This window comes from Callithrix jacchus, chromosome 11, assembly GCF_049354715.1.
Source record: "Callithrix jacchus isolate 240 chromosome 11, calJac240_pri, whole genome shotgun sequence".
NCBI lineage: Eukaryota > Metazoa > Chordata > Mammalia > Primates > Cebidae > Callithrix > Callithrix jacchus.
The window spans coordinates 47,562,834-47,587,748 of record NC_133512.1 but is presented as its reverse complement, the minus strand read 5'-3'; the positions used below and the strand labels follow the sequence as shown (position 1 = coordinate 47,587,748).

The 24,915-nt window shown below is 34.5% G+C and overlaps 1 protein-coding gene across 20 annotated transcripts in view; it reads left to right on the top strand.

The window, feature by feature from the left end:
• PHF14 (PHD finger protein 14) overlaps positions 1–24,915 on the top strand; it is a 247,910-nt gene that overhangs the window by 77,367 nt on the left and 145,628 nt on the right. For 18 of the 20 annotated variants that reach the window (XM_035253747.3, XM_078342675.1, XM_009002351.5 and 15 more), the window contains 7 exons: positions 2,461–2,598; positions 14,175–14,321; positions 14,960–15,230; positions 15,526–15,632; positions 17,094–17,189; positions 19,030–19,133; positions 20,672–20,803. In XM_035253747.3, coding sequence (XP_035109638.1) covers positions 2,461–2,598; positions 14,175–14,321; positions 14,960–15,230; positions 15,526–15,632; positions 17,094–17,189; positions 19,030–19,133; positions 20,672–20,803 — 995 coding nt within the window. The remainder of the gene's footprint in view (positions 1–2,460; positions 2,599–14,174; positions 14,322–14,959; positions 15,231–15,525; positions 15,633–17,093; positions 17,190–19,029; positions 19,134–20,671; positions 20,804–24,915) is intronic. The other 2 variants (XM_078342674.1, XM_078342676.1) reach the window with 1 other exon arrangement.

Here is a 24,915-nt window from a genome sequence, read left to right as displayed (position 1 = left end):
TCATAAAAGGAAGAAAGAATCTTTGCAGCAAACTTCATTGTTGTTTTATTTTAAGAAATTGTCATTCCAGGGGTGGTGACTCACACCTGTAAACCCAACACTTTAGGAGGCCGAGGTGGGCAGATCACCTGAGGTCAGGAGTTTGAAATCAGACTGGCTAACATGGCAAAACCCTGTCTCTACTAAAAATACAAAAATTTGCTGGATGTGGTGGCACACACCTGTAATCCCAGCTACTTGGGAGGCCAAGGCAGGAGAATTGATTGAACCTGGGAGGCAGAAGTTGCAATGAGCTGAGGTTGTGCCACTGCACTCCAGCCTGGTGACAGAGTGAGACTCTGTCTCAAAAAAAAAAAAGAGACATCCACTTTAATATCGTGAGCATCGGGCTTTTATTGGCTGAATATGGAACCAAAGTAAAGTAATTACTTAAATGGCTACAACTGTGTATTTCTATACAGTTATGATTTAATAGAAAGTTTCCAGTTATATTGTCTAATGTCTACTTGGCTGTTGTTGAAGCTTGTTTTTTGATTTTTTTTGTTTTGTTTTTTTAAAATTTGGTTTATTATAAGGAGTTTTTCTAAATTAAATTTCATTTGTGTAAGGTTCTGTGTACAGAAACAGGTCCATGCTAATTTCCTCTTGTTTATTTTGCTTTACGAAAATATCACTGGGAGATGGAATTGAAAATTAGGTACTCTCTGGCTCCTCAGCAAAATCAGATACAATGTTGTGAATTATGACTGGGATAGCCTTCTAGACCACATTGTCTACTCGTTTTACAATCTGAATTATGTTCTCTCTCTGTGTTCTCAGTTGCTTGGTTCACTAGCATTTTAAATGATTCAGGCAATTGAGGAAGATTCTGTTGTATTTGATAGATTGTTTTATAGTCTAATATGACTGTCAGGAAATTTTTCCTTGTATTCACTCTGAAATCCTTTGTGCAATTTTAACAATTTACATGAAATTACCCGCTCAGAGAATTATCCTAAACAATATCTTTGTTCACAGTGTTGACATCCTTTAAATAATTTAATTTCTTTTTCGCTCTTAATTTCATATTTAGATTGTTTGCCAGTATATTATACCTTTTATGTTCTACTGTTACTGAAAAAATTCTTTTAACTAGGCAGTAGAATGCCAGGATTTGACTACGGAAATTTTTAAATTTTCCTTTTATTTGTTTCCTTTTATGTTGTTCACTTTGAATACTTAAACAATTTTTTAATTGTCCACTGTCAGTCTTTTATAATTTAATGTTTTTCTTTTATGAAGATTTCTGTTACCAGAGTTGTTTAAATTTTTAGACTAGCTTTTCTGCCCTTTTAAGAGATAGTTAAAAGAATAAAAAATAAATCTGAGAGGATTTGGAGTAATTTCAACATTTCGTACCTTGGTTTTATAAATTTTCCCTTTTTATACAGAAAAGAATGTTAATAATTGGCTGTATTGTATATCACAACTAGTTGCACCGAATTGTTTACCTAGAATTACTTTTAGTTGTCTTAAAGATATTTAAAACATGTATGATTTCTAGGTTGTAATGCCTAGATTATTTATTGGATGTTCTCTGGTCTCTTGTTTCATTTACCAAGCAATTTTTTAATTGTTTAAGAATTAGTGTAGCTTAATGGTGGGTTTAAAGTAAGACGGTCCTGATTTGAATCCTTTCATTTATTATCTTTGTTATTTTTGGCAAGCAGATATCTTGTCTTTACCTCAGTTTTCTCATGTGTAAAATGTGAATAGTTATAGTACCTCTTCTTCATGGTAGTTGTATTTAATGATTATATATATTTATACACATAGTCCTTGACTTGTAATGGGTTTACATTCCTGATAAATCCATTGTAAGTTCAAAATATTTTAAGTTGAAGTTAATTTAATACACCTAACCTACTGAGCATAGCTTAGTACAGCCTACCTTAAATATACTTGGAAAACTTACATTAGTCTACACTTGAACATAGTTATCTAACACAAAATTTTATTTTATAATAAAATGTTAACTATCTCATGTAATTTATTGAATACTATACTAAAAATGGAATACAGAATGGTTGAATGGGTACTGAAAGTGTGGTTTCTGCTGGGTGCGTATCGCTTTTGCAACCTTGTAAGGTCAAAAAATTACAAGTGGAGCCATTGTAAATTGGGGACTGTCTGTATGTGTGTAGAGCTTAGAATAGTGACTGGCACATAGTAAGTCCTCGAATAATTTTAATTATGATTATTATTTGTTATTAAATTAGTTGAATTTTTATTTATTAGAACCTTATAGGTAAAATTACCTTTTTTCATATAAACTCTTGGCTTGCCTACAATTATTATTGGTACATAATTGGGTCACTGTTTCTATTTAGCATTTTAATATTTAGTGAATTCTTTGTATGAGAATGCAGTCTTTAGTCTGGAAATGTTTGCTTTGAGAAGTTTTCTGTTGTTTTGTTGCAGGAGTGTAGCTTTTGTGAAGATCCTCGCTTTGCTAGAACTGGAGTTTGCATTAGCTGTGATGCAGGGATGTGCAGAGCCTATTTCCATGTGACCTGTGCTCAGAAGGAAGGCCTGCTTTCAGAGGCAGCGGCAGAAGAGGTAGGTTTATTTAAACCCATAGTTGTTGAACATGTTCACAAGACATGTTTTGATTCTATTATCCTGTAACAGGTATAAATAATAAAAGAAATTTTAACATTTATTCTTAAAGTGTTGCAAGATCACTGTTGTAAAACTTTAAGAGTAAATATCTTTGAGTTTTTTCAGTCTTAAAGCTAGTCAGACATTTGGAATACATTAAAATTTTTATAGTGAGATCTGACAGATCAAATGAAAGAAAATCCAAGTTGTCTTAAATCATTAAAATGCCAGCATTTCAGCCTCATCAATTATGGTTTAAAAAATAACATATTTTATATGAGAATCTGAAACTGTATTTGAGTAACCTTGCTCTATATTTCTTTAAGTAAAATCATTACTGTGTCTTCAATATCTCTATTACTATCTCTTTACTGTTATTTTAAATTCCATAATATTCCTTTCAAATCTATTGGCTTTACATTAAACAGTCAGTTGTATTCAATGTTTGGGGGACTTGTTACGATTCATACAAGTAGTCTGAATTTAAAACTATTTTTATTACAGTATAAAAATGTTACTTACTTTTCTGAACTCTGTTCTTTCACAAGTATTAGTGGAGACTTCCAGAGATTACATACAGTAGAACCCATTGAATATAGAAACAATTTTGAGAATCCGGCTACCTTTTTTTTTAATGTCGGTTATCTAGACATTAAAGATATTTGCAAAAATGTAAAACAGTGCCACTCTCGTCACTTAAATTTTTTTGTGTGTGTGAATTGTATTTATTTTAGTAGAAGAGTTTACTTCTTTAATGGGCCCATTATTTAAATTAAATTTAGGAATATTACAAAAAAATTCCAATTTTAATTTCTAATGTGTAGATCCAAGATGGCTGATTGCTAGCAGCTCAGGATTGTAGCTACCAGTAAAAGTGCGGAGAATGAGAGGACACCACACTTTCAGACGAATTTTTGTTACTCACCGATCAGGAGATTCCCAGCAGAGGAGCCCCACGGGTCGTCACCGTGACTCTGGTGGCCGGCATGGCAGTTTTGCCGGCGCCTCGGCCTGGTGGTTCTTGGTGCAGAGTAAACGGTACTGGCTCCCATTTTGGTCGATATTTGGAGCTCTGGGAAGGCAGAGTCACCTATTCAGCTGATTAAAAAATGGACTCAAGAAGGAAGCCAGACCGGAGATTCTCGGGCAGAAAAGCACCGTGAATCTTAACACCACTCTTTTAGCTGGCGCAGTGGGTTGCTCAGATTCCGGCACTGGGAATCAACAAGTTGGACGTCCACTCAGAGACCTAATTTGAAAGTCGGTAATTACAAAGACGACAGGTGGATAAATTTACAATGATGGGAAGAAACCAGTGTAAAAAGGCTGAGAATACCCAAAATCAGAATGCCTCTCCCTCTACAGGGGATCACAGTTCCTCATCATCAAGGGAACAAGGCCCGATGGAGAACAAGTATGTTCCATTAACAGAATTAGGCTTCTAATTCTGGATAATAAGAACCTTCTGTGAGTTAAAACAGTATGTTCTAGCTCAATGTAAAGAAACTAAGAACCTTGAAAAAAGGTTTGACAAAATTCTAAAGAGAATAGACAATTTAGAGAAGAATGTAAGTGAATTAATGGAACTGAAGAATACAATACAAGAACTTTGTGAAGTATGCACAGGTTTTAACATTCATATTGATCAAGCAGAAGAAAGGATATCAAAGGTGGAAGACCAACTTAGTGAAATGAAACAAGAAGACAAGATTAGAGAAGAAAGAGTAAAAAGGAATGAGCAAAGTCTCCCAGAAATATGGGACTATGTGAAAAGACCTAATTTACATTTGATAGGTGTACCTGAATGTCATAAAGAGAATGAATCCAAGCTGGAAGATATTGTTTAGGATATTATTCAGGAAAACTTTCCTAATCTAGTAAGGCAGGACAATACTCAACTCCAGGTAATACAGAGAACACCACAAAGATATTCCTCAAGTAGAGCAATCCCAAGACACATAATCGTTAGATTCACCAGGATTGAAATAAAGGAGAAAATTCTAAGGGCAGCTAGAGAGAAAGGTCAGGTTACCCATAAAGGGAAGCCTATCAGTCTTGCAGCAGATCTCTCAGCAGAAACCCTACAAAGTAGAAGAGAGTGGGGGTCAATATTTAATATCCTCAAAGAAAAGAATCTTCAACCCAGAATCTCATATCCAGCCAAACTAAGCTTCATAAATGAAGGAAAAATAAATTTTTTTGCGAACAAGCAAGCACTCAGAGATTTTGTCACCACCAGGCCTGCTTTACAAGAGCTTCTAAAAGAAGCACTATACACAGAAAGAAACAACCAGTATCAGTCATCCCAAAAACTAACCAAAAGGTAAAGAGTATCTCCATAATGAAGAATCTGTATCACCTAATGGGCAAAATAACCAGTTAGCATTGAACAACAATATTAAACTCACAAATATCAATATTAATCCTAAATTTAAATGGATTAAATGCCCTAATCAAAGACACAGACAGGCAAATTGAATAAAAAGTCAAAACCCATTGGTATGCTGTATCCAGATCTATCTCACAAGCAAGGGCATACAAAGACTCAAAACAAAGGGTTGGTGGAAGACTTACCAATCAAATGGAGAGCAAAAAAAAACCAGGAGTCATAACTTTCGTCTCTGACAAAATATATTCCAAAATATATCTCACATATGGTAACTGTCTAAAATATAACTCACATAAACTCTTTAGAGTCCTCAGTAATTTTTAAGAATGTTAAGGAATTGTGAGCAAGTTCAGTTGATTCTTTAAGCTCATATAGTAATGAGTGTTTATTTAGTAATTTTTATTGTATATTCATGATGGCTTTAGGGTAGTAATCTAAGCCTCTCCTTGTTTTTTTTTTTTTTTCTTTCTTTTATTGGGTAAATTTTGTTTGTTGTCCTGGGATTTTATCTTATTCCATTTATTTCATTTCTGGAAAACAAGCAAAGATACTCTGATGAAGAAAATTTGTAGAAAAAAATTTGAAGGATGTATTTTATTAATAAACAGATATTACAGGAGTTGTGTTTTGATACATGTAGCTGTTTTTGACAGATATAGCTGTTACAGTCTCTTCATTTATATGGATGTTTCAGTCTCTTGATTTTGAGGAGTTGTACTTTGATTAAGGCTACTAGATGAACAGTGAGGGTCTTCTCAGCTACTAGGTAGACATAGAGTTACAATTATACAGTAGGGTAGTATGGATTCCTTATAGCTACAACTCAGGATGGTGGACAGAAATACAAGAGGGCAATACAGGAAAAACTTAGAGGACCAGATACATACTAGGTAAATACTTGGATTAGGTAATCTATAGGGAAAGGTTAGTTGTCTACTTCTGGAAAACTTTGAGCTTTGTGGTCAGTAGGGTTCCTTTGCAGCTAGTAGATAGCTTTCTTTCTTTACTGTGGTGGTTTGGATTCCTTTGCACAGCATCATACACCATGATTTTTGGAAAGATAGCAGTTAATTAACAAAAATGTGTTAAGCTGCCACATATGGGACAGTGGGGTATAATGGAGTTTGTGGGATTTGGAGAGTGCATCTCCATCTAAAGGCATTCAGATTAAGTGAGACTAAATATAATATTAAGCTAAATAGTTTACAGTTTGTGGTCTGCATATCTTATCTGTGAGCCAATTTGGGGAAATGTACAGGGAAACATACATTAGGATGTGAGAACTGGCCCTGAGGCATCTTCCTTGCCTTGCTGTGACTCTTGATTAATTAGGTGGGAGCCCTGAATGCTGGAATAATAAAGTGGAACTTTTCTCCCTATTCACTACCTTACTCAGTGTGCTGTTGTTTTGTGGGGGAAATCACTTAAAGCATATTTACATATATATGTTCCTGGTTTCTTGTTATAAGCAGGGAATTAGAAAATTCTAAATTTTTCTGAACAATGTTTCAAAACCCAGGATATTACATGAATCAATGTTAATGAAGTTTGCATTTGACAGTAATAATTCTATTAAAATGAAGGTCTTCTCTATTTCTAGATGATTGTACTTGTGTGTATGAGGCTTTATATAATGTAATAGCTTTTAAAATTAAGAAACACATTTTAAACTAAAATAGATCTATGTTTGTGAGCATATCTTGCCTTCTATTTCCATTTTATTCTCTTTAGGCATTCTAGGAAACTTTTTTGAAGACTATGTTAAATTGAATTTACTACTTTTTCATGGTTGTTTTATATAGGCTGTAAAAAAATGTTGAAAAATAGAATAAACATCTCAGTTTCATCTAATGACATTGTATACCTTTCTGTATTTTTTATGACTTTTTATAGCTTTCTGTGATATATTGCTTTATCTGATTGGTGAGAATCCATATGAAGTTTCTATTCTTTTTCATCTCCTTTGTGGTTATTCCAGATTTATTTAGAAAAGTCAAAGCATGTTATGACACAACATGCTTTATTAGAAGGATATTTAAAACCATGTTATGATACAACATCTTGTTTTTAAAACTGAGCTGTAGAGCTGGGAACAGTGGCTTATGCCTGTAATTCCAACACTTTGGGAGGCCAAGGCCAGAGGATTGCTTGAGGCCAGGAGTTTGAGACCAGCTTGGGCAACATAGCAAGAACCTATCTCTTAAAAAAAAAGTTAGCTGGGTATGATGGTGCTTGTAGTCTCAGCTACTGGAGAGGCTGAGGCAGGAGGATCATATATACCCGGGAATTCGAGGCTACATTGAGCTATCTTCTTACCACTGCACTCAGCCTGGGGAACGGAGAGAGACCCTACCTCTAAAAAGTTTAAATAAATAAATATTTTAAAAAACTGAGCTATTGCACAGGCTCAGTTATGCTGACTAAAACTTATGTTACTATGTTTTACATTATATGGTCTGAAGTTGCTTATAGTCCAAGTAAGCCATATGGTAGTTCCTTCTGTAATTAAGGTATAATTTGGTACTATTGGACATTGCTATACTCTGTTATATAGAAAATTATATTTGAAACAACATAAAACCAGGTGCAGTGGCACACACCTGTAATCCCAGTGCTTTGAGAGGCCAAGCCAAGGAGGATCTCTTGAAGCCAGGATTTTGAGATGACCCTGGGCAACATAGCAAGACCCTATCTCTACAAAGAATGTAAAAATTACCCATATGTGGTGGTGTGTGCCTATAGTCCTAATTGCTCAGGAGGTTGAGGCAGGAGGATGCTGACCCCAGAAGTTCAAGGTTTCATTCTGAACTTGAATGAAAATATCTGTGGGGTGAATAAGACTATTGATAGTGCATAATTGAAAAGGCAAGTTTGATAGGCCGTTAGGTTATTATTGTCCTTAAATGTTTCTGGTTTCAGTAAATACATTGATTTTATTATTAAGATACCAATAAAGCATATGTACATTCTTCAAATACACGGTTTTTACAAGTGTGAGGTGGTTCTCAATGTACAAGACTGAAGTGGCTTCTTTCAGTTTATATAACTTTGATCTACTATGTCAGTTTTACCCAGGGGGTTTTGTTTACAAAAAAAAAAAAAAGTATTTTAAGATTCTAGACCAAATCATGCCATCTAGAAGCCCATAAGCTAGACTTAATCCACAGATGCATTTTGTTGTTTAAAAATAGGGTTAAAAAAGACAACCTTGAATTTGAATGCCTTTATGAGGCATTCCAGTTTTCCATAAGCTCTGAGTTCTCACAGATCCCACCATTTACTAACTGCCCCTCATCATTCATTTTTGTCTTAATGTTTTTCTAGCATCTTTTAGGTCTCCTTTACCCACTTATATTGCCTGTTACTGTTTCTCAAGACATTTGCATTTCAGGCCCTTGCCTTAGATCTGCTGAATCAGAATTTGCAGAGTTGGGCTTTAGTAACCTCAATTTAGAAACCTCCTAAATGAATCTGATGACAGGTAGTGGTTACGGAAGATGGATCTTACATACTGGATATAGGTCTTGGTTCAGCAACTTAACCTCTCTGGTTTTTGGTTTTCTATCCATAAAATTGTCATTAAAATGGTAGAACCCACCTCCTGTGGTAGTGGTGAAGGTTAAAGAGATAGTATATAAAAAAGGACGTGTGCTTATTTCATGGTAAATATTCAGAAATCTGTTTTTCTCTTTCCATTTTCCATTGGGAGTAGGATTTTGAAAGCTCCCTTTCTCTAAGCAGGTTGAAGGTATATTCCATGTCAACCTATGTATTAATTAGGATACTATTTTGACTGGTTAAAAAAAAACAAATAACAAGTTGTTTAAACTAGGAAGAACTGAGTTCACTCTAATATATGATTCCAGGCTGACTGGATACTGAGGGGAGTTTGGTTCCAGGATTAGTCCCCTTCTTCTTGCTTCACTTTTCTTTAGTCTGTTGCACTCTTCTACACAATCAAAGATGGTTTGTCACCATCTTGACTGGATTCTACCTCATTGGAAGTAGGAAAGAGGAGGTTAAGAGTAGACAGCTACTTTTCAAGTGCATGGTCTGGGAATTTCATACAACTCATTGGCCAGAACTTAATCACATGGCCACTTCTAGCTGTGAGGAGGCTGGATCAGATAGTTTCTAGGGAGTAGCCATGTGCCTGGTAAAAACTCATAGGGTTCTGGTACTAATGGGAAGAAAAGATACTGTAAGACAGTTAGTAGTTTCTGCCATGGTGAGTATTGATGTTTTTCTTAAACCAGAATCTTGGTCTAAATGCTTAACTCATCTACTTAAGCATGGACCTATCTCTAATAACTCAATTTCAACCTCATTTACTTTGAAACTGGAATAATTATCTAGATCTGGGCATTTGGGCTGAGGTTCAGTATATTCTTTATTTCCATTAAACATTTCTGTCACTAAGATTTAGAGCATGTCATGAGAAAGCAGATGTTTGTATGTGTTAATGTAGTCGCCTAAATTTTTTTGTATTTTATTTTGAAAGCTATATGAAGTAATTATAAGTAAACGCTGTTTTACTGATGAGGTATCTAAGGCTCAGAGATGTTAAGCAGTTTTCTGAAGTCGCATAGCCAGTAAATGGGAGAGCCAAGATTTGTATCCAGGTTTTTATGTCTCCAAATTCTGTGATACACAGTGCTATACTGTGACATCTATAGATACCACACTACAGAATTGCCTCATATGCTTTTTTTTTTTAATACTAAGGACACATTAGATTTCTTTTTCTTTCTATTCTTAGATGTCTCTCCTTGGTAGTGTGTCATTTCTCTTCATGTTGTAAAACTCTGCTTTACTAAGAGACACTTTTATTTATTTATTTATTTATTTATTTTTAAATTTTTTATTGCATTTTAGGTTTTGGGGTACATGAGCAGAACATGCAAGACAGTTGTGTAGGTACACACATGGCAGTGTGTTTTGCTTCCTTTCTCCCCTTCACCCACATTTGGCATTTCTACCCAGGCTATCCCTCCTCACCTCCCCCTCCCACTGGCCCTCCCCTTTTCCCCCCAATAGACCCCAGTGTTTAGTACTCCCCTCCCTGTGTCCATGTGTTCTCATTTTTCATCACCCGCCTATGAGTGAGAATATGTGGTGGTTCATTTTCTGTTCTTGTGTCAGTTTGCTGAGAATGATGTTCTCCAGATTCATCCATGTCCCTACAAATGACACAAACTCATCATTTCTGATTGCTGCATAATATTCCATGGTGTATATGTGCCACATTTTCCCAATCCAGTCTATCATCAATGGGCATTTGGGTTGATTCCAGGTCTTTGCAATTGTAAACAGTGCTGCAATGAACATTCGTGTACATGTGTCCTTATAGTAGAACGATTTATAGTCCTTTGGATATATACCCAGTAATGGGATTGCTGGGTCAAGAGGAATTTCTATTTCTAAGGCCTTGAGGAATCGCCACACTGTCTTCCACAATGGTTGAACTAATTTACACTCCCACCAACAGTGTAAAAGTGTTCCTTTTTCTCCACATCCTCTCCAGCATCTGTTGTCTCCAGATTTTTTAATGATCGCCATTCTAACTGGCGTGAGATGGTATCTCAATGTGGTTTTGATTTGCATCTCTCTAATGACCAGTGATGATGAGCATTTTTTCATGTGATTGTTGGCCTCATATATGTCTTCTTTTGTAAAGTGTCTGTTCATATCCTTTGCCCACTTTTGAATGGGCTTGTTTTTTTCTTGTAAATCTGTTTGAGTTCTTTGTAAATTCTGGATATCAGCCCTTTGTCAGATGGGTAAACTGCAAAAATTTTTTTCCATTCTGTTGGTTGCTGATTCACTCTAGTGACTGTTTCTTTTGCCATGCAGAAGCTGTGGAGTTTCATTAGGTCCCATTTGTCTATTTTGGCTTTTGTTGCCAATGCTTTTGGTGTTTTGTTCATGAAGTCCTTGCCTACTCCTATGTCCTGGATAATTTTGCCTAGATTTCCTTCTAGGGTTTTTATGGTGCCAGGTCTTATGTTTAAGTCTTTAATCCATCTGGAGTTAATTTTAGTGTAAGGTGTCAGGAAGGGGTCCAGTTTTTGCTTTCTGCACATGGCTAGCCAGTTTTCCCAACACCATTTGTTAAACAGGGAATCCTTTCCCCATTGCTTGTTTTTGTCAGGTTTATCAAAGACTGTATGGTTGTAGATATGTTGTGTTGCCTCCGGTGCCTCTGTTCTGTTCCATTGGTCTATATCTCTGTTTTGGTACCAGTACTCTGCTGTTTTGATTACTGTAGCCTTGTAGTATAGTTTGAAATCCGGTAGTGTGATGCCCCCCGCTGTGTTCTTTTTGCTTAGAATTGACTTGGCTATGCGGGCTCTCTTTTGGTTCCATATGAAGTTCATGGTGGTTTTTTCCAGTTCTGTGAAGAAAGTCAATGGTAGCTTGATGGGGATAGCGTTGATTCTGTAAATTACTTTGGGCAGTATAGCCATTTTCACGATATTAATTCTTCCTAACCATGAACATGGAATGTTTCTCCATCTGTTTGTGTCCTCTCTGATTTCGTTGAGCAGTGGTTTGTAGTTCTCCTTGAAGAGGTCCCTTACGTTCCTTGTGATTTGTATTCCAAGGTATTTTATTCTTTTTGTAGCAATTGTGAATGGCAGTTCGTTCTTGATTTGGCTTTCTTTAAGTCTGTTATTGGTGTAGACGAATGCTTGTGATTTTTGCACATTGATTTTATATCCTGAGACTTTGCTGAAGTTGCTTATCAGTTTCAGGAGTTTTTGGGCTGAGGCGATGGGGTCTTCTAGGTATACTATCATGTGGTCTGCAAATAGAGACAATTTGGCTTCCACCTTTCCTATTTGAATACCCTTTATTTCTTTTTCTTGCCTGATTGCTCTGGCTAGAACTTCCAGAAATATATTGAATAGGAGTGGTGAAAGAGGGCATCCTTGTCTAGTGCCGGATTTCAAAGGGAATGCTTCCAGTTTTTGCCCATTCAGTATGATATTGGCTGTTGGTTTGTCATAAATAGCTTTTATTACTTTGAGATACGTTCCATCAATACCGAGTTTATTGAGGGGTTTTAGCATAAAGGGCTGTTGAATTTTGTCAAATGCCTTCTCTGCGTCAATTGAGATAATCATGTGGTTTTTGTTTTTGGTTCTGTTTATGTGGTGAATTACGTTTATAGACTTGCGTATGTTGAACCAGCCTTGCATCCCCGGGATGAATCCTACTTGATCATGATGAATAAGTTTTTTGATTTGCTGTTGCAATCGGCTTGCCAATATTTTATTGAAGATTTTTGCATCTATGTTCATCATGGATATTGGCCTGAAGTTTTCTTTTCTTGTTGGGTCTCTGCCGGGTTTTGGTATCAGGATGATGTTGGTCTCGTAAAATGATCTGGGAAGGATTCCTTCGTTTTGGATTATTTGGAATAGTTTTAGAAGGAATGGTACCAGCTCCTCTTTGTGTGTCTTGTAGAATTTGGCTGTGAACCCGTCTGGACCTGGGCTTTTTTTGTGTGGTAGGCTCTTAATTGCTGCCTCGACTTCTGCCCTTGTTATTGGTCTATTCATAGTTTCAGCTTCCTCCTGGTTTAGGCTTGGAGGAGGACACAGGAGTCCAGGAATTTATCCATTTCTTCCAGATTTACTAGTTTATGTGCATAGAGTTGTTTGTAATATTCTCTGAAGATGGTTTGAATTTCTGTGGAATCTGTGGTGATTTCCCCTTTATCATTTTTTATTACATCTATTTGGTTGAGAGACACTTTTAACATAACTTAGAGAAAAACTAATAGCTTATGTTTACTGTTCCACCTTGGGATAGACATGAAGAATGAACAACTTGTTGTTTTTTAGCAATTACATTGAAAATTACTTTTTTGGACTACATCTTTACAAGTTGTTTTTGATAGAATAAATCCTCTTTCTGTACACTACTTTTTATGAATGAAAAATGTACTACTATTAGGCTATGATAGAACTGTGTTTCCGTTTGAGTTTTTAGGGAAAGAGTTAACGGATATAATGTAAACTTTTTAATCGACAGGGCTTGGACTTCTTAATTCTGTTTTTTTTTTTTTTTTTTTTGACAGAGTCTCACTCTGTCACCAAGGCTGGAGTGCAATGGTACGACCTCAGGGCTGCTATATAAGTACACCCAAATAATACAACATCTGCCTTTTGTGTTAAAGTGATTCTCTTCCCTCAGTCTCCCGTGTAGCTGGAATTACAGGTGCATGCCACTGTGCCTGGCTAATTTTGTACTTTTAGTAGAGACTGGGTTTTGCCATGTTGGCCAGGCTACTTTTGAACTCCCAACCTCAAATGATCTGCTTGCCTTGGTCTCCCAAAGTTTTGGGATTACAGGCATGAGCCACCACTTCTGGCCCTTAATTCTGTTTTTATCCTCTGTAAAATCTGTCCATTGTTAGCCAGTTGGAAATGCCACACTTACCTTGTTGGCTAGTCCAACATTGTTTTGCATAACTTTAATATTTAATGATTATTTCTAAGATAATTAAAATCCTTTTTGTTTTAAACAGTGATCTTTTGAAAAATATAGCCAGCCCTTCATGGTTCATGGATTCCACATTCTTAGATTCAGCCAACTGCAGATTGAAAATATTTGGGAAAAAAAAGCATGATTAAAAAAAATAAATAAAAAACTAATACAGTATAACAACTATTTGTACAACATTTACATGTTTCGTATTATAAGTAATGTAGAGATTACTTAAGATATTTGGGAGAATGTATGTAGACTAGATGCAAATAGCATACCATTTAACATGAGACACTTGAGCATACACAGATTTTGGTATCCTTGGGGGGTCCTGGAACCCATCTGCTATGGATATTGAAGGGCTGCTATGTAAGTACACCCAAATAATACAATATATTTGATTTCAGTATCTTTAAGCCCACAAGCCCTTAAAAAAAAAAGCTGTTGGTAATTTGAAGTTGATATACAAGATCAAGTTTCTAAAGCAGTAATTTTTATCATTATGTATAAAAATTATTTTTGTAATTTATTAGACATAACTAGCACTAGTAGATTCTTTGAAAAGAAAGTAATATTCTTTTGTATTAGGTTTTTTATGACTCTTTAGAGTACAAATGTTAACTATTTTTCCCTGCTTTTTTTTGTATAGGACATAGCAGATCCGTTCTTTGCTTATTGTAAGCAACATGCAGATAGATTAGACAGAAAGTGGAAGAGAAAAAACTACTTGGCTCTACAATCCTATTGTAAAGTGTCTTTGCAAGAGAGAGAGAAGCAACTATCACCAGAAGCGCAGGTATAGGATTCATGTCAAAACCCACATGTTTTTCTTTTAAGGTTATATATGGATTTTACATCTCATGTGTGTTTTCTAGTGACATCTGAAGTATAATAAGAAGTTCCGTTAGTTGCCTAGGAGGTGGATTGTGATTAAGGTTAATAATAGTGAGTATAATTTTTGGCTGAGTACGGTATTCCTCATTTAGTCAACAGAGCAGTCCTTATAAAGTATAATTTCACATTGAAAAATGTGGCTGTGAGGAAATTACTCTATCAGTACAATATAGTTGCTACATCTTGTTTCAGTCTATTCAAAAGATTTGGTCGGTTTGCCTATATTTAAAATATAATTTTATATATGTTTAATCTATGGAAACAATAGCAGCTATTAAGAAGAGAAACTTCAGCTTAATGAAATTAGATTCTCAAAATACTGATTATAAGTTAGGACAATTGTTGATGGGGTAGATCTAGTTTATTGTAACTCAAGAATTACACAGTATACCTTAAGGATCATTCACACATATAATTTGCCTTGATATAAGAAGTTTCGATTATCTTTCTGTAAACATGGGAATAAAAATCAATGTAAAAATCATAAGGAATATGTTCTATTTTATTATCTTTTAAAATTTGAATACATTTCTTTTATAGGCAAGGATCAATGCCCGACTTCAGCAATATCGTGCCAAAGCGGAGCTAGCTCGATCCACCAGACCCCAGGCCTGGGTTCCAAGGGAAAAATTGCCCAGACCACTCACCAGCAGTGCTTCAGCTATTCGTAAACTTATGCGGAAAGCAGAACTGATGGGGATCAGTACAGATATCTTTCCAGTGGACAATTCAGATACTAGTTCTAGTGTGGATGGAAGGAGAAAACATAAGCAACCAGCTCTCACTGCAGATTTTGTGAATTATTATTTTGGTCAGTATAGACATTGATACATGCACACTTTTACTGAGAACAATTTGTGAATGAAAATATTGGTAATACTGTTAATATTTAGAAATGTATTAGCCATGTTACATATATCATAGAGGAATGTTTATTTTCCTAATATGTTGTGAATTTTTACAAAATGCTAGGTTCATTTCTTTGTGAATATACTTTAAAGTTTTAAACTATGTAGGTTTATCAATGTGGGCATCTCTATGGCTAGTTTCTTCCTATGTCAGCTCTTACTTCTACTAAAGTAAATTTGGATATTTCATTTAAATAGAGAGAAATATGCGCATGATTCAAATTCAGGAAAATATGGCTGAACAAAAAAATATAAAAGATAAATTAGAGAATGAGCAAGAAAAGCTTCATGTGGAATATAATAAGGTAAGTTGGCTACAAAATATGCAACATAAAATAGATCTTACTGATGATTTTTTTGTGATTGTATGGCATTTTTTATGTGTTATTTTTAAATTCTTCTAGAGCTTTTAGGCTCTTCCCTATAGCTCCTACTCCTCATTAGCTTCATTATCATCACTGTCTCTTACTGAGTACTTTATGTGCCAGGCATAATTATGATCTCTTTACATGCATTACCTCATTTAATTGCCATCTTAATATGTAGGTTATAAACATTGCTTCCATTTCCAATGGAAACTGAATCCTGAAGAGGTTAAATAATTTGCCCAGGTTCACACAAGTAATCAAGTCACAGAATGGGGGTGTGAGGCCAACTCATCTGACTCTATTCTTTATTTCTAACCAATAAACATTACTATAGAGCTTCACTTTCTGAGTTTGTAGAAAGTTTAGAAAATTTTATTATTTATTTTGAATTATATTTTAATATTTGATTTAAAAATTTCCAAATTTGAATTTTCATGTACCTCTTCATCCTAAAGATAAGAAAAATCAAAAAGAAATATCTTACAAAAGCACAATGTGGTAAAAATATGCCAAGTATAACTTGAGCACATAAAACAGGTACTGACTTATTGTTAGAAAACATTTTAAGTCATAAAATATTACTAGGAAGTAAGTTTCCAATAATAAGCTACATTGTGTAGTAAAAAGAGTACTTGGAATTAAATTCAAAAGACCTGGGGATTCTTGCTAGTTCTGTGATCTTGGCCAACTCACAAAGACTCTATGATCCTTAGTTTTTTTCATTGGAAAAATAGTAGAAATATATCTTGATGGAGTCATAAGGATTAATTAGCAGAATGTTTATGATGTTATGTAGCAAACTCTAACAGAAGGTATAAACGTAATCACTGTTAACAGCAGAAAACAAAATGCTTACAGCAGCAAATACTGCTGAGTAATTGGATAGCCTTGTCTCTCAGTGGTATTGTGGCTTGAATATATTAAAAATATATGGAGGCTGGGCGTAGTGGCTCACACCTGTAATCCCAGTACTTTGGGAGGCCGAGGCGGGTGGATCACGAGATCAAGAGATGGAAACCACCCTGGTCAACATGGTCAAACCCCATCTCTACTAAAAATCCAAGAATTAGCTAGACGTGGTGGCAAGTGCCTGTAGTCCCAGCTACTTGGGAGGCTGAGGCAGGAGAATAGCTTGAACCCAGGAGGCAGGGGTGGTAGTGAACCGAGATCATGCCACTACACTGTAGCCTGGAGACAGAGTGAGACTCCATCTCAAACAAAACAAGACTCTGTGTGTGTGTGTGTGTGTGTGTGTGTGTGTGTGTGTGTGTGTGTGTTTGCGTATATGTATGTATATATAGAGAAAATAGAAATGTAGATATTCTTGGATACTTATTGATAAATTACTTAAATTGTCAGATATTTTAATGAAGTTTACTAATTTGACTTACTTTGTAGTTATGCGAATCTTTAGAAGAACTACAAAACCTGAATGGAAAACTTCGAAGTGAAGGACAAGGAATATGGGCCTTACTAGGCAGAATCACAGGGCAGGTTAGTTTCTTTCCAATTGTTATCTCCGTCAGTTCTTGCTCTCTATATGATTTTTGAAGAATAGATTTTTGATAACACTGTTGCTTTACTAATTGAAGAATTCTGTTTGATCAGGGCCTAATCCTTTGGGATAATGATTTCTGCTTGAACCACATCTAGAGCATTCAAAGTTGCCTACTGAGAACCTCTAGTTTAATTTGGTTGTTTAAACAGCTCTCTTGTGTGCACATTTTTTTCATTTGCTCTAACTGATTGACCTGTCATTTGTGATGAAGCTAAGACTTAAAGCATGAGTTTTTCCTACTACATTCTTCTTTTAATTTAGCAGTTTTAGATTCCTTGCCACATTTTTTTTTTCTTTCCTATTCTTATGCTGTTTTACTTTTTCTGTTCTTTGGATGTGTAATTTGAAATTTAAAAGGCAAACTAGAGAAATTTGTTTTCATGTTAATTTTGTTTTCAGCTAAGAGATGGTTTTTAAAGCTTTAATGTTAAAATGCATTTTTTTCCCCTTCAACAGTTGCTATGATTGTAGTTATTAAAAAAAGGAAAAAAAACTTTATTCATGAAGACCATTAGTCTATTAAAGTTTTTGGTGTTGAAAAGAATATTATTGTTAAATGGATTTCTTTGAATGACTTTTTTAGTACTGTGTATGTAATTGATAAATTAAGATTTTTTACAAATAATTTTTATTATTTTTTTTAAGGATGCTGGATACCCACTGTTAGTGGTCCTTTCACATAAATAAGTAGTTTTATTTGCGAAGGTGCTTTTCAGAGAACAGATTTTTTTTTATCACACTTGTTTTAGATGTTTATGGAGAGTCCAATTCATCACAGAACTTGTAAAGATATTTTATGAAGTGATACATACTGATTTGTACTGTGCCATACTAGCTTTGAAGATGCTTTATGTGATCAGAATGCCTGTGGCTTATATCATAAAGAATATTTTAAGAGGTGAGAATTAGTAATTGCCTCTGGAAGGATCAGCCTTTGTTCCTGTTAATAGGTTGGTTGATGGATTTTTGGAAGATTATGGTGTTTTATACTTAATATTTAGAGAGTTAATGTTGACTATAAGGCTTTAGTTTATTTGCCAAGTTAGCGTTATCTTTTGGCTTGATTTGCAAGTTTCTCTCAAAAGAATCTCCTGTTTAGTGTAAAATATTATCTACTGTAAAAGGCATTTTCATTTATTAAAAGACCTTTAACAGAGGTTTGCAAATTCCTTTTGCAAATGTAAAATACACCGCAGAAGTAGAATTCATTTATATTGTTTGTATGATACTTTTTTCAGTTGGTTGAACAGATGTGGGCCCACCAGGCTATTGAGAAGTGACTTTGATAGATGGTTGCTGTCTGAGAAGCCAGCATACTACAGATTAGTAGAAATGCAAAGAGAATCTCACTTGCTTTGTTGGAGAGTTCGGTTCAATAAGATAATTTTTCTAATTAACCTATGGAGCACCAATATAGCTGGGGTGCTGAAGAAAATAAATGGACTCAATATTCTTTTTGTCAAGTGTACTGTGTTATTTTTTTTCAAACCTCCTACATATGTGTCTTTGTCTTTCAAAGCTGAAGTAGTTTAATTTTCATAATGTTTTAGTTTACCACAGAAAATTGATGAAAGTCTGTAATTATAGATTTGTAATGGAAATAGAACTATTAGAAAAAAGCTCCCTTTAATCCTTTTTGCCAATGTAATAACTGGTAAAGCAGATTTTTCCCTAATAATTCTACTATATTTTGTTGGCTTGAGTGGCAGTTAGAGGAAAATGTTGCTTTTATTTCTTCCTTAAAACCATATATACTACATTTGTTCAAATCAATAGAAGTTGAATATACCAGCAATTTTGCGAGCACCCAAGGAGAGAAAACCAAGTAAAAAAGAAGGAGGCACACAAAAGACATCTACTCTTCCTGCAGTACTTTATAGGCAAGTAACAAAATTAATAATGATAGAATAATACTGTGTATTTTTTTAACTGATACTTATTAGAAAGAAGATACCGCAAATATTTGAGAATAAATTATGTCTATACTCGAATTTAAGTGCATTTGAAGTTGATTTTATCAAAGGTATATTCCAGTTTGAATGATAGAGGAGATTTTTTGTTGCTGTTATAATAAGATAAATGACTTTTTGTGTTCTTTAAGTTTAGGCAGATATGTCTGCCTAAACTCTGTGGAAATGAGCAGTTCTCTTTGGGGAGCTGGAAAATTACTGTAGATAATATTACGATTATTGTCTTAAATAATTAAAATAATATAACAGATGAGTGTTTATACTTTATTTTACTTGAATAAATTGTAGAGTTTCTATTTTAGATAGTGATGGTTATCATATACTTACATAGAATGAATCTCTTGCCTTTGGATAGTGGATAATAAAGATAAGTTTTAGATTAGAGTTTCTACACTTCTTTCTCTTGCTGCTGAGTTGCAGTCACTTTGTTTGCCTAAGTATTTTTGTCTTTTAATTTCTTTGCTCAGTATTTTTAGTGTTCACCATTACAGTAATTTTATTGTTGTAAGGACTTCTTTCAGTAAATAAATAGGTTGCGATCTCACTTTTTCCTGCATAATTTATATTGATTAAGTGAGAGAAGTTTAGAAGATGCTGGTGTTTTTGTGTGTGTATGTATGTGTGTGTATATATATGTATCTGTGTATATGAAGACATATATGTTATAGATGTGTAAATACATAAATATTCTTCTCAAAACCTTTTTCTCAGAAATAGTAGCAATAACAGCAATATCAGTCTCCATAACTTCTTGTGGTTTTTTTGTTGGAGACTCCCTCTACAAGTAATAGCAAATAACTTCCTTGAAATGTGGGAAAACCCCACATTGTCTTAGTGTGCAATGTGAACATTAGCATATTCTCAGGCCAGCTTTTTCAAAAAGCACTGTTGGTTCATTTGGAACTATCATACATTACCACTGTGCTTCTGACTTTTATGACTATAATTCATTTTTATTTCAGAATATATTTTAAGTGATTTTCCTTTTTTACTGAGACCAGGCACTATTTAGTTATTTATTTATTTAAGCTTTTTAAGTGTATGTGTGTATACAACTTTTTTTTTTAGGAGTTAAAAAAAAAAGCCTAACCATCATTGCTTTCTGTATATTCTCAATATAAATATGCTTTAGATTTTCAGGTAATGGTACTTATTATGTATGTAGGTATGGTTGAATTACCTTTTTGCACAAGAGAAGTTAGATTTCTGAGAAACAAACCAAAAAATCCTGAAATACTAGTAACAATCACAAAACTCCGCAATCTTTGCAATAACTGTCAATTGGGGTGTGTGTGTGTGTGCGTGCGCGTGTATGCGTCTGTGTGTTTTTTGTCTATCTCAACAGAAGAAATATTAAGTTAAATCAAGACGAAATTTTATAATTTGAAAAATATGCTGTAAGTAAACTGCATATTTTTGAAATCTTTATTTGCTCCCTTTATTAAAAGTTGTGGGATTTGTAAGAAGAACCATGATCAGCATCTTCTTTTATTGTGTGATACCTGTAAACTACATTACCATCTTGGATGTCTGGATCCTCCTCTTACAAGGATGCCAAGAAAGACCAAAAACAGTTATTGGTGAGTAAAATCAGGAGATTTAAATGTTTGGATTGATTTACTCTTAGTTTCATCAGTAAAAGCTGAAGTATTATATTTGTTCATAATTAAGTATTTGGCATGTTTTAAAATTCACTGTCATCAATATTTTATTATAGCATTATTTGACTAAATCTATAATAGCTTTTTGAGAAATGAATTTTTTATTAACTGTGGCTATTGTCTTAGCAATAGATTGTTTTTTAAGGCATGAATTGTGTCCATTGTTTATAATTCTCTTGTTTTATTGTTAAGAATTTCTCAAATGCTTTATTGTTATTTTGGAATTGAATTAATTTGTCTAAAATTTGCTATCATATTTATGGTTTTACTTGCAATTTAGTATTTTCGGATTAGTACCAAAGGCTTTACTTGGTATTTGTGCTAGTTATTTAAATTCTACCATTCTTTGAAATCTAAAAACATTTGACACACATTTCTGAATTTTTTTTAATTTGGCATATCAAATCACTACAGATAATTTGATAAAGGTTACGGTATCTATAATGAGTTTTATTCTTTTCTTAATTTTACTCCAAGAAAGGGATAGATGTTCAAATTTCAGTAGAGTGATTTCTTATAGGAAGGAGAATATAGGAAATGGAAAACTTTGGAATGAACATGAATATTCTTTTTCTACAAGTTACCTTTCCAGTTTCAGAAAAGAGTGAACCTTGAATTTTTAAATGGTAATCTCTACAAGAGGTTGTGTGTGTTCCTCAAATACATTAGGCATATATTTCAACCTCATTGTCTTATTGCTTAAGACTACCTCTGTTCATTTGATCAGGAAGCTAAAATATTTTTACAATTTTCACAGGATTCCTTTTTTGTAGCTTTCTTTTATCAATTTGTTTTGAGATATTCACACTGGCCTGTTCTTTTGAAATGCTTCAGAAACTGCTATAGCATATCCAAATGCCAACAATGTTAATAAGCATCCTGGGTGGATTTTAAGTAGAAAGCTAGTTTGGTAGTCTCCAGAACCAGGATGTTTTGCCATGAACTTATATGGAGATAGGCAGTTTTCTCCTTAAATGAGGTTATGGACCCTCCTGATACTGATCTGCCTGCAGAGCTCTCATTTCCAGTGTGTGAGAGTTTCTGGATGTACTTCAGATGGAAGTCCATATCCCATGCACTCAAAAAAAAAAAAAAGAAAGCACGTTTTTGTTAGCCACAAGGAGGGAGCTGAAGGCCATTATCCTCAGTGAATTAACCCAGGAACAGAAAACCAGATTCTGCATGGTCTCACTTATAGGTGGAAGCTAAATACTGGTTACTCATGGATATTAAAGTTGGGGCCTACTAGACTGGGGAGGGAAGGAGGGATACTCATGGATATAAAGATGGTGCCTACTAGAGGAAGGGGAACAAGGGTTGAAAAACTGTTGGGCACTATACTCTCACTACCTGGGTGACCATTCATATCTCAAACCTCAGTATCATGCAGTATGCCCATGAAAGAAACCTGTACGTGTACCTCCTAAATCTAAAATAAAAGTTGAAATTATTAAAAACAAAATAAAAGAAATAATGTACATAGCCTGAGGTGTTTAAGTGAGAGCCCTCCTAAAAGAGCCTAAGCAATTTAGAGCCTTTTCATTGGTGTTAGTGGTTTTTAAATAAAAGTAGAAGTTAATGTTGGAGCATAGTGATGTCTTTAATTTCTCCTTGTTTCTAGTGATCACATTTCCTTTGGCCTCTAACATCAACTTAGCTTTGGTTAGCAGTTAACTGGGTGTATTAATTTTGGAGTGTGTAAGATTCAGAGAATTCTATTTTTTCTTTAGTGTGCCTCAGATGTAGGAGAGTTTTTACTCTTTGCTTTTTAAGATGTTCCATTTATTACTGAAGTTACATTACAGATCATAAATATTCAAAACTTAACACTTCCAAATGTTTTGCTACATTTTACTGTTACCTATGCTTTCGAAGTTAGTGAAGTCTGTTGTATCTGGATGGTTGAAAAAAAATGATGTGCAGGTTGAGTATCCCTTATTCAAAATGCTTGGGACCAGAAGTGATTTGGATTTTCTGTTTTTGTTTTTATTTTGGAATATTTGCCTTGTATTTACTGGTCGAGCATCCCAAATCTGAAAATCTGAAATCTGAAATGTTCCAGTGAACATTTTCTTTGACTGTAATGTCAGTGTTCAAAAAATATTTGGATTTTGGAACACTTAAGATTTTGGATTTTTGGAATTGGGATGCTCAACCTGTAATAGTTGCTACTACGCACCCTTTTCCCATCCTACATTCTGTGATGCCATGTTAGTAATTTGAAATTGCCATGGTTAGGAGTATTTGTACTATAGAAATTAGTAAATAATTAGTACATAGTAGGGCTTTCCTCACAGAGGGTCAAGTGTTAGACATTTACTAGCATATTGCTGACTGACTTCTGCTTTAGACTCTACCTTGTTCTTACTAGTCCTTTTATTTGGGAAAAGGTCCTTTAATTTCTCTTGGTTTCTGGTGATCAAATTTCCTTTGATCACTAGCGGCCTGTTACTGGACCCTTATTTGATGACTGTACTTAAACTTCCACAGGTCCCTCTGGTATATAATTTCTAAATGGCCAATTTATTTTTTCTATCTTTATGTTCTGCACGCCTGTGGTAATACCCTTACTACTAAATACCCTTTAAGCAAACTGTATGTAAATTAATATACAATCCGTTGCCTTTTCAGATATCATTTCTACTTGAATGACTATTTTAAGCACTTGCTATCCAGCCTTTTCTTCCAGTACCAGTACTGTTTTCATGGAGACACTAGTTCTAGATTGGGATGTTTTCTGTTCACTCCATCCCAGAGGTCATTGGGCTGTGCTGGGCAGGTTAAGACATGTGACAGTAAAGAAAAGATGGATACAGATACAGAAATAATTATTGGTGGAGGGTAGGGAAATTGAGTAAATTCACCTTGGACAGGCTTAGACATTTCAGTGAAATAGAAGGAGTCTATTGAGAAGGAAAAGACCTGGGATGAAGATGGACACTTGAAAAGATAGCAGATGGTTGATAACAACTTACTGTGGAAAAATCAAACTTACTTACTGAGGCCGTGTAGCAGTAATGTTTAGTGCATAAGTAAATGTGATTATTTGATTTTTCTTGAATTACGCTCTGCTGCCCAGGAGAATGAGAGGGGAAAACCTAGGGGCTTCTTAAGTTGGGCTAGGGATGTGAAAAGCTAGTAAAGAATATTAACAGGTGAGTGAAGAATTCTACAGGGAATAGAGGCTAGTGATGGTGTGATCTAGGCTCTATTTTGTTTGTATTTCTTTAAAAGTATTTAAAATGCATTTTGTCTTATTTTTAGTTTATGTTATATTGGTTTTTGTCATTGTTGTTTTTAAACATCTTCACACTGCCTTAAATTCTAAGACATGTTTGGTAGGATACTAATGGTAAGTGCTTGATTTATTAGAGTAGCTTAAATAGTTAATATCGCTTAACTTTTGAAGATTAATGTTGTGTTTTTTTCCTGCACTCATTTGACTGGAACTTGTGTTGCCTTTTCAATTGTTTGAAGAATATTCTGAAACACATTATTTGACAGAGAATTGAGTAATATTATTATATCCTTTTATTCCTTGGATATGTCATTGTTTATTTTGTGACGGAAAGAAAACATAAACCCTTCTGGGAATAGTTTACAGAGGTTTATTTTCCTTTATTATTCTTGATAATTTATTAATTAAAATTTTTTTATTGCCTCCTCTTGCCATTAACTGCTGGTAGGAATTCCAGCATTAGAATGGAGCATTTTTACTGTACATGAAATAACAGATATAGATTTGTTATTAAAGTTTTATGCAGGTGTTACAACTACAAAAAGAATAACATTTACTAATTTAGTTAAATGTTGTTCTCTGCTCTTCAGAGAGACACCCATAATGCAGAAGTAGGGGTGCACTGAGGTGTTACTTAACTGAGAAGAATGATATTTGAACCACCCGTTAAACTTTTATATAGGCGCTTGTCAAGCCTGTCCTCTAAATACAGGAGGAAACATGGCCAACAGCTTAGATAAATCTGGTGTGGGATTCTGAGTTCTTGGTGACTGAAAAGGATAATTTTTGGAGG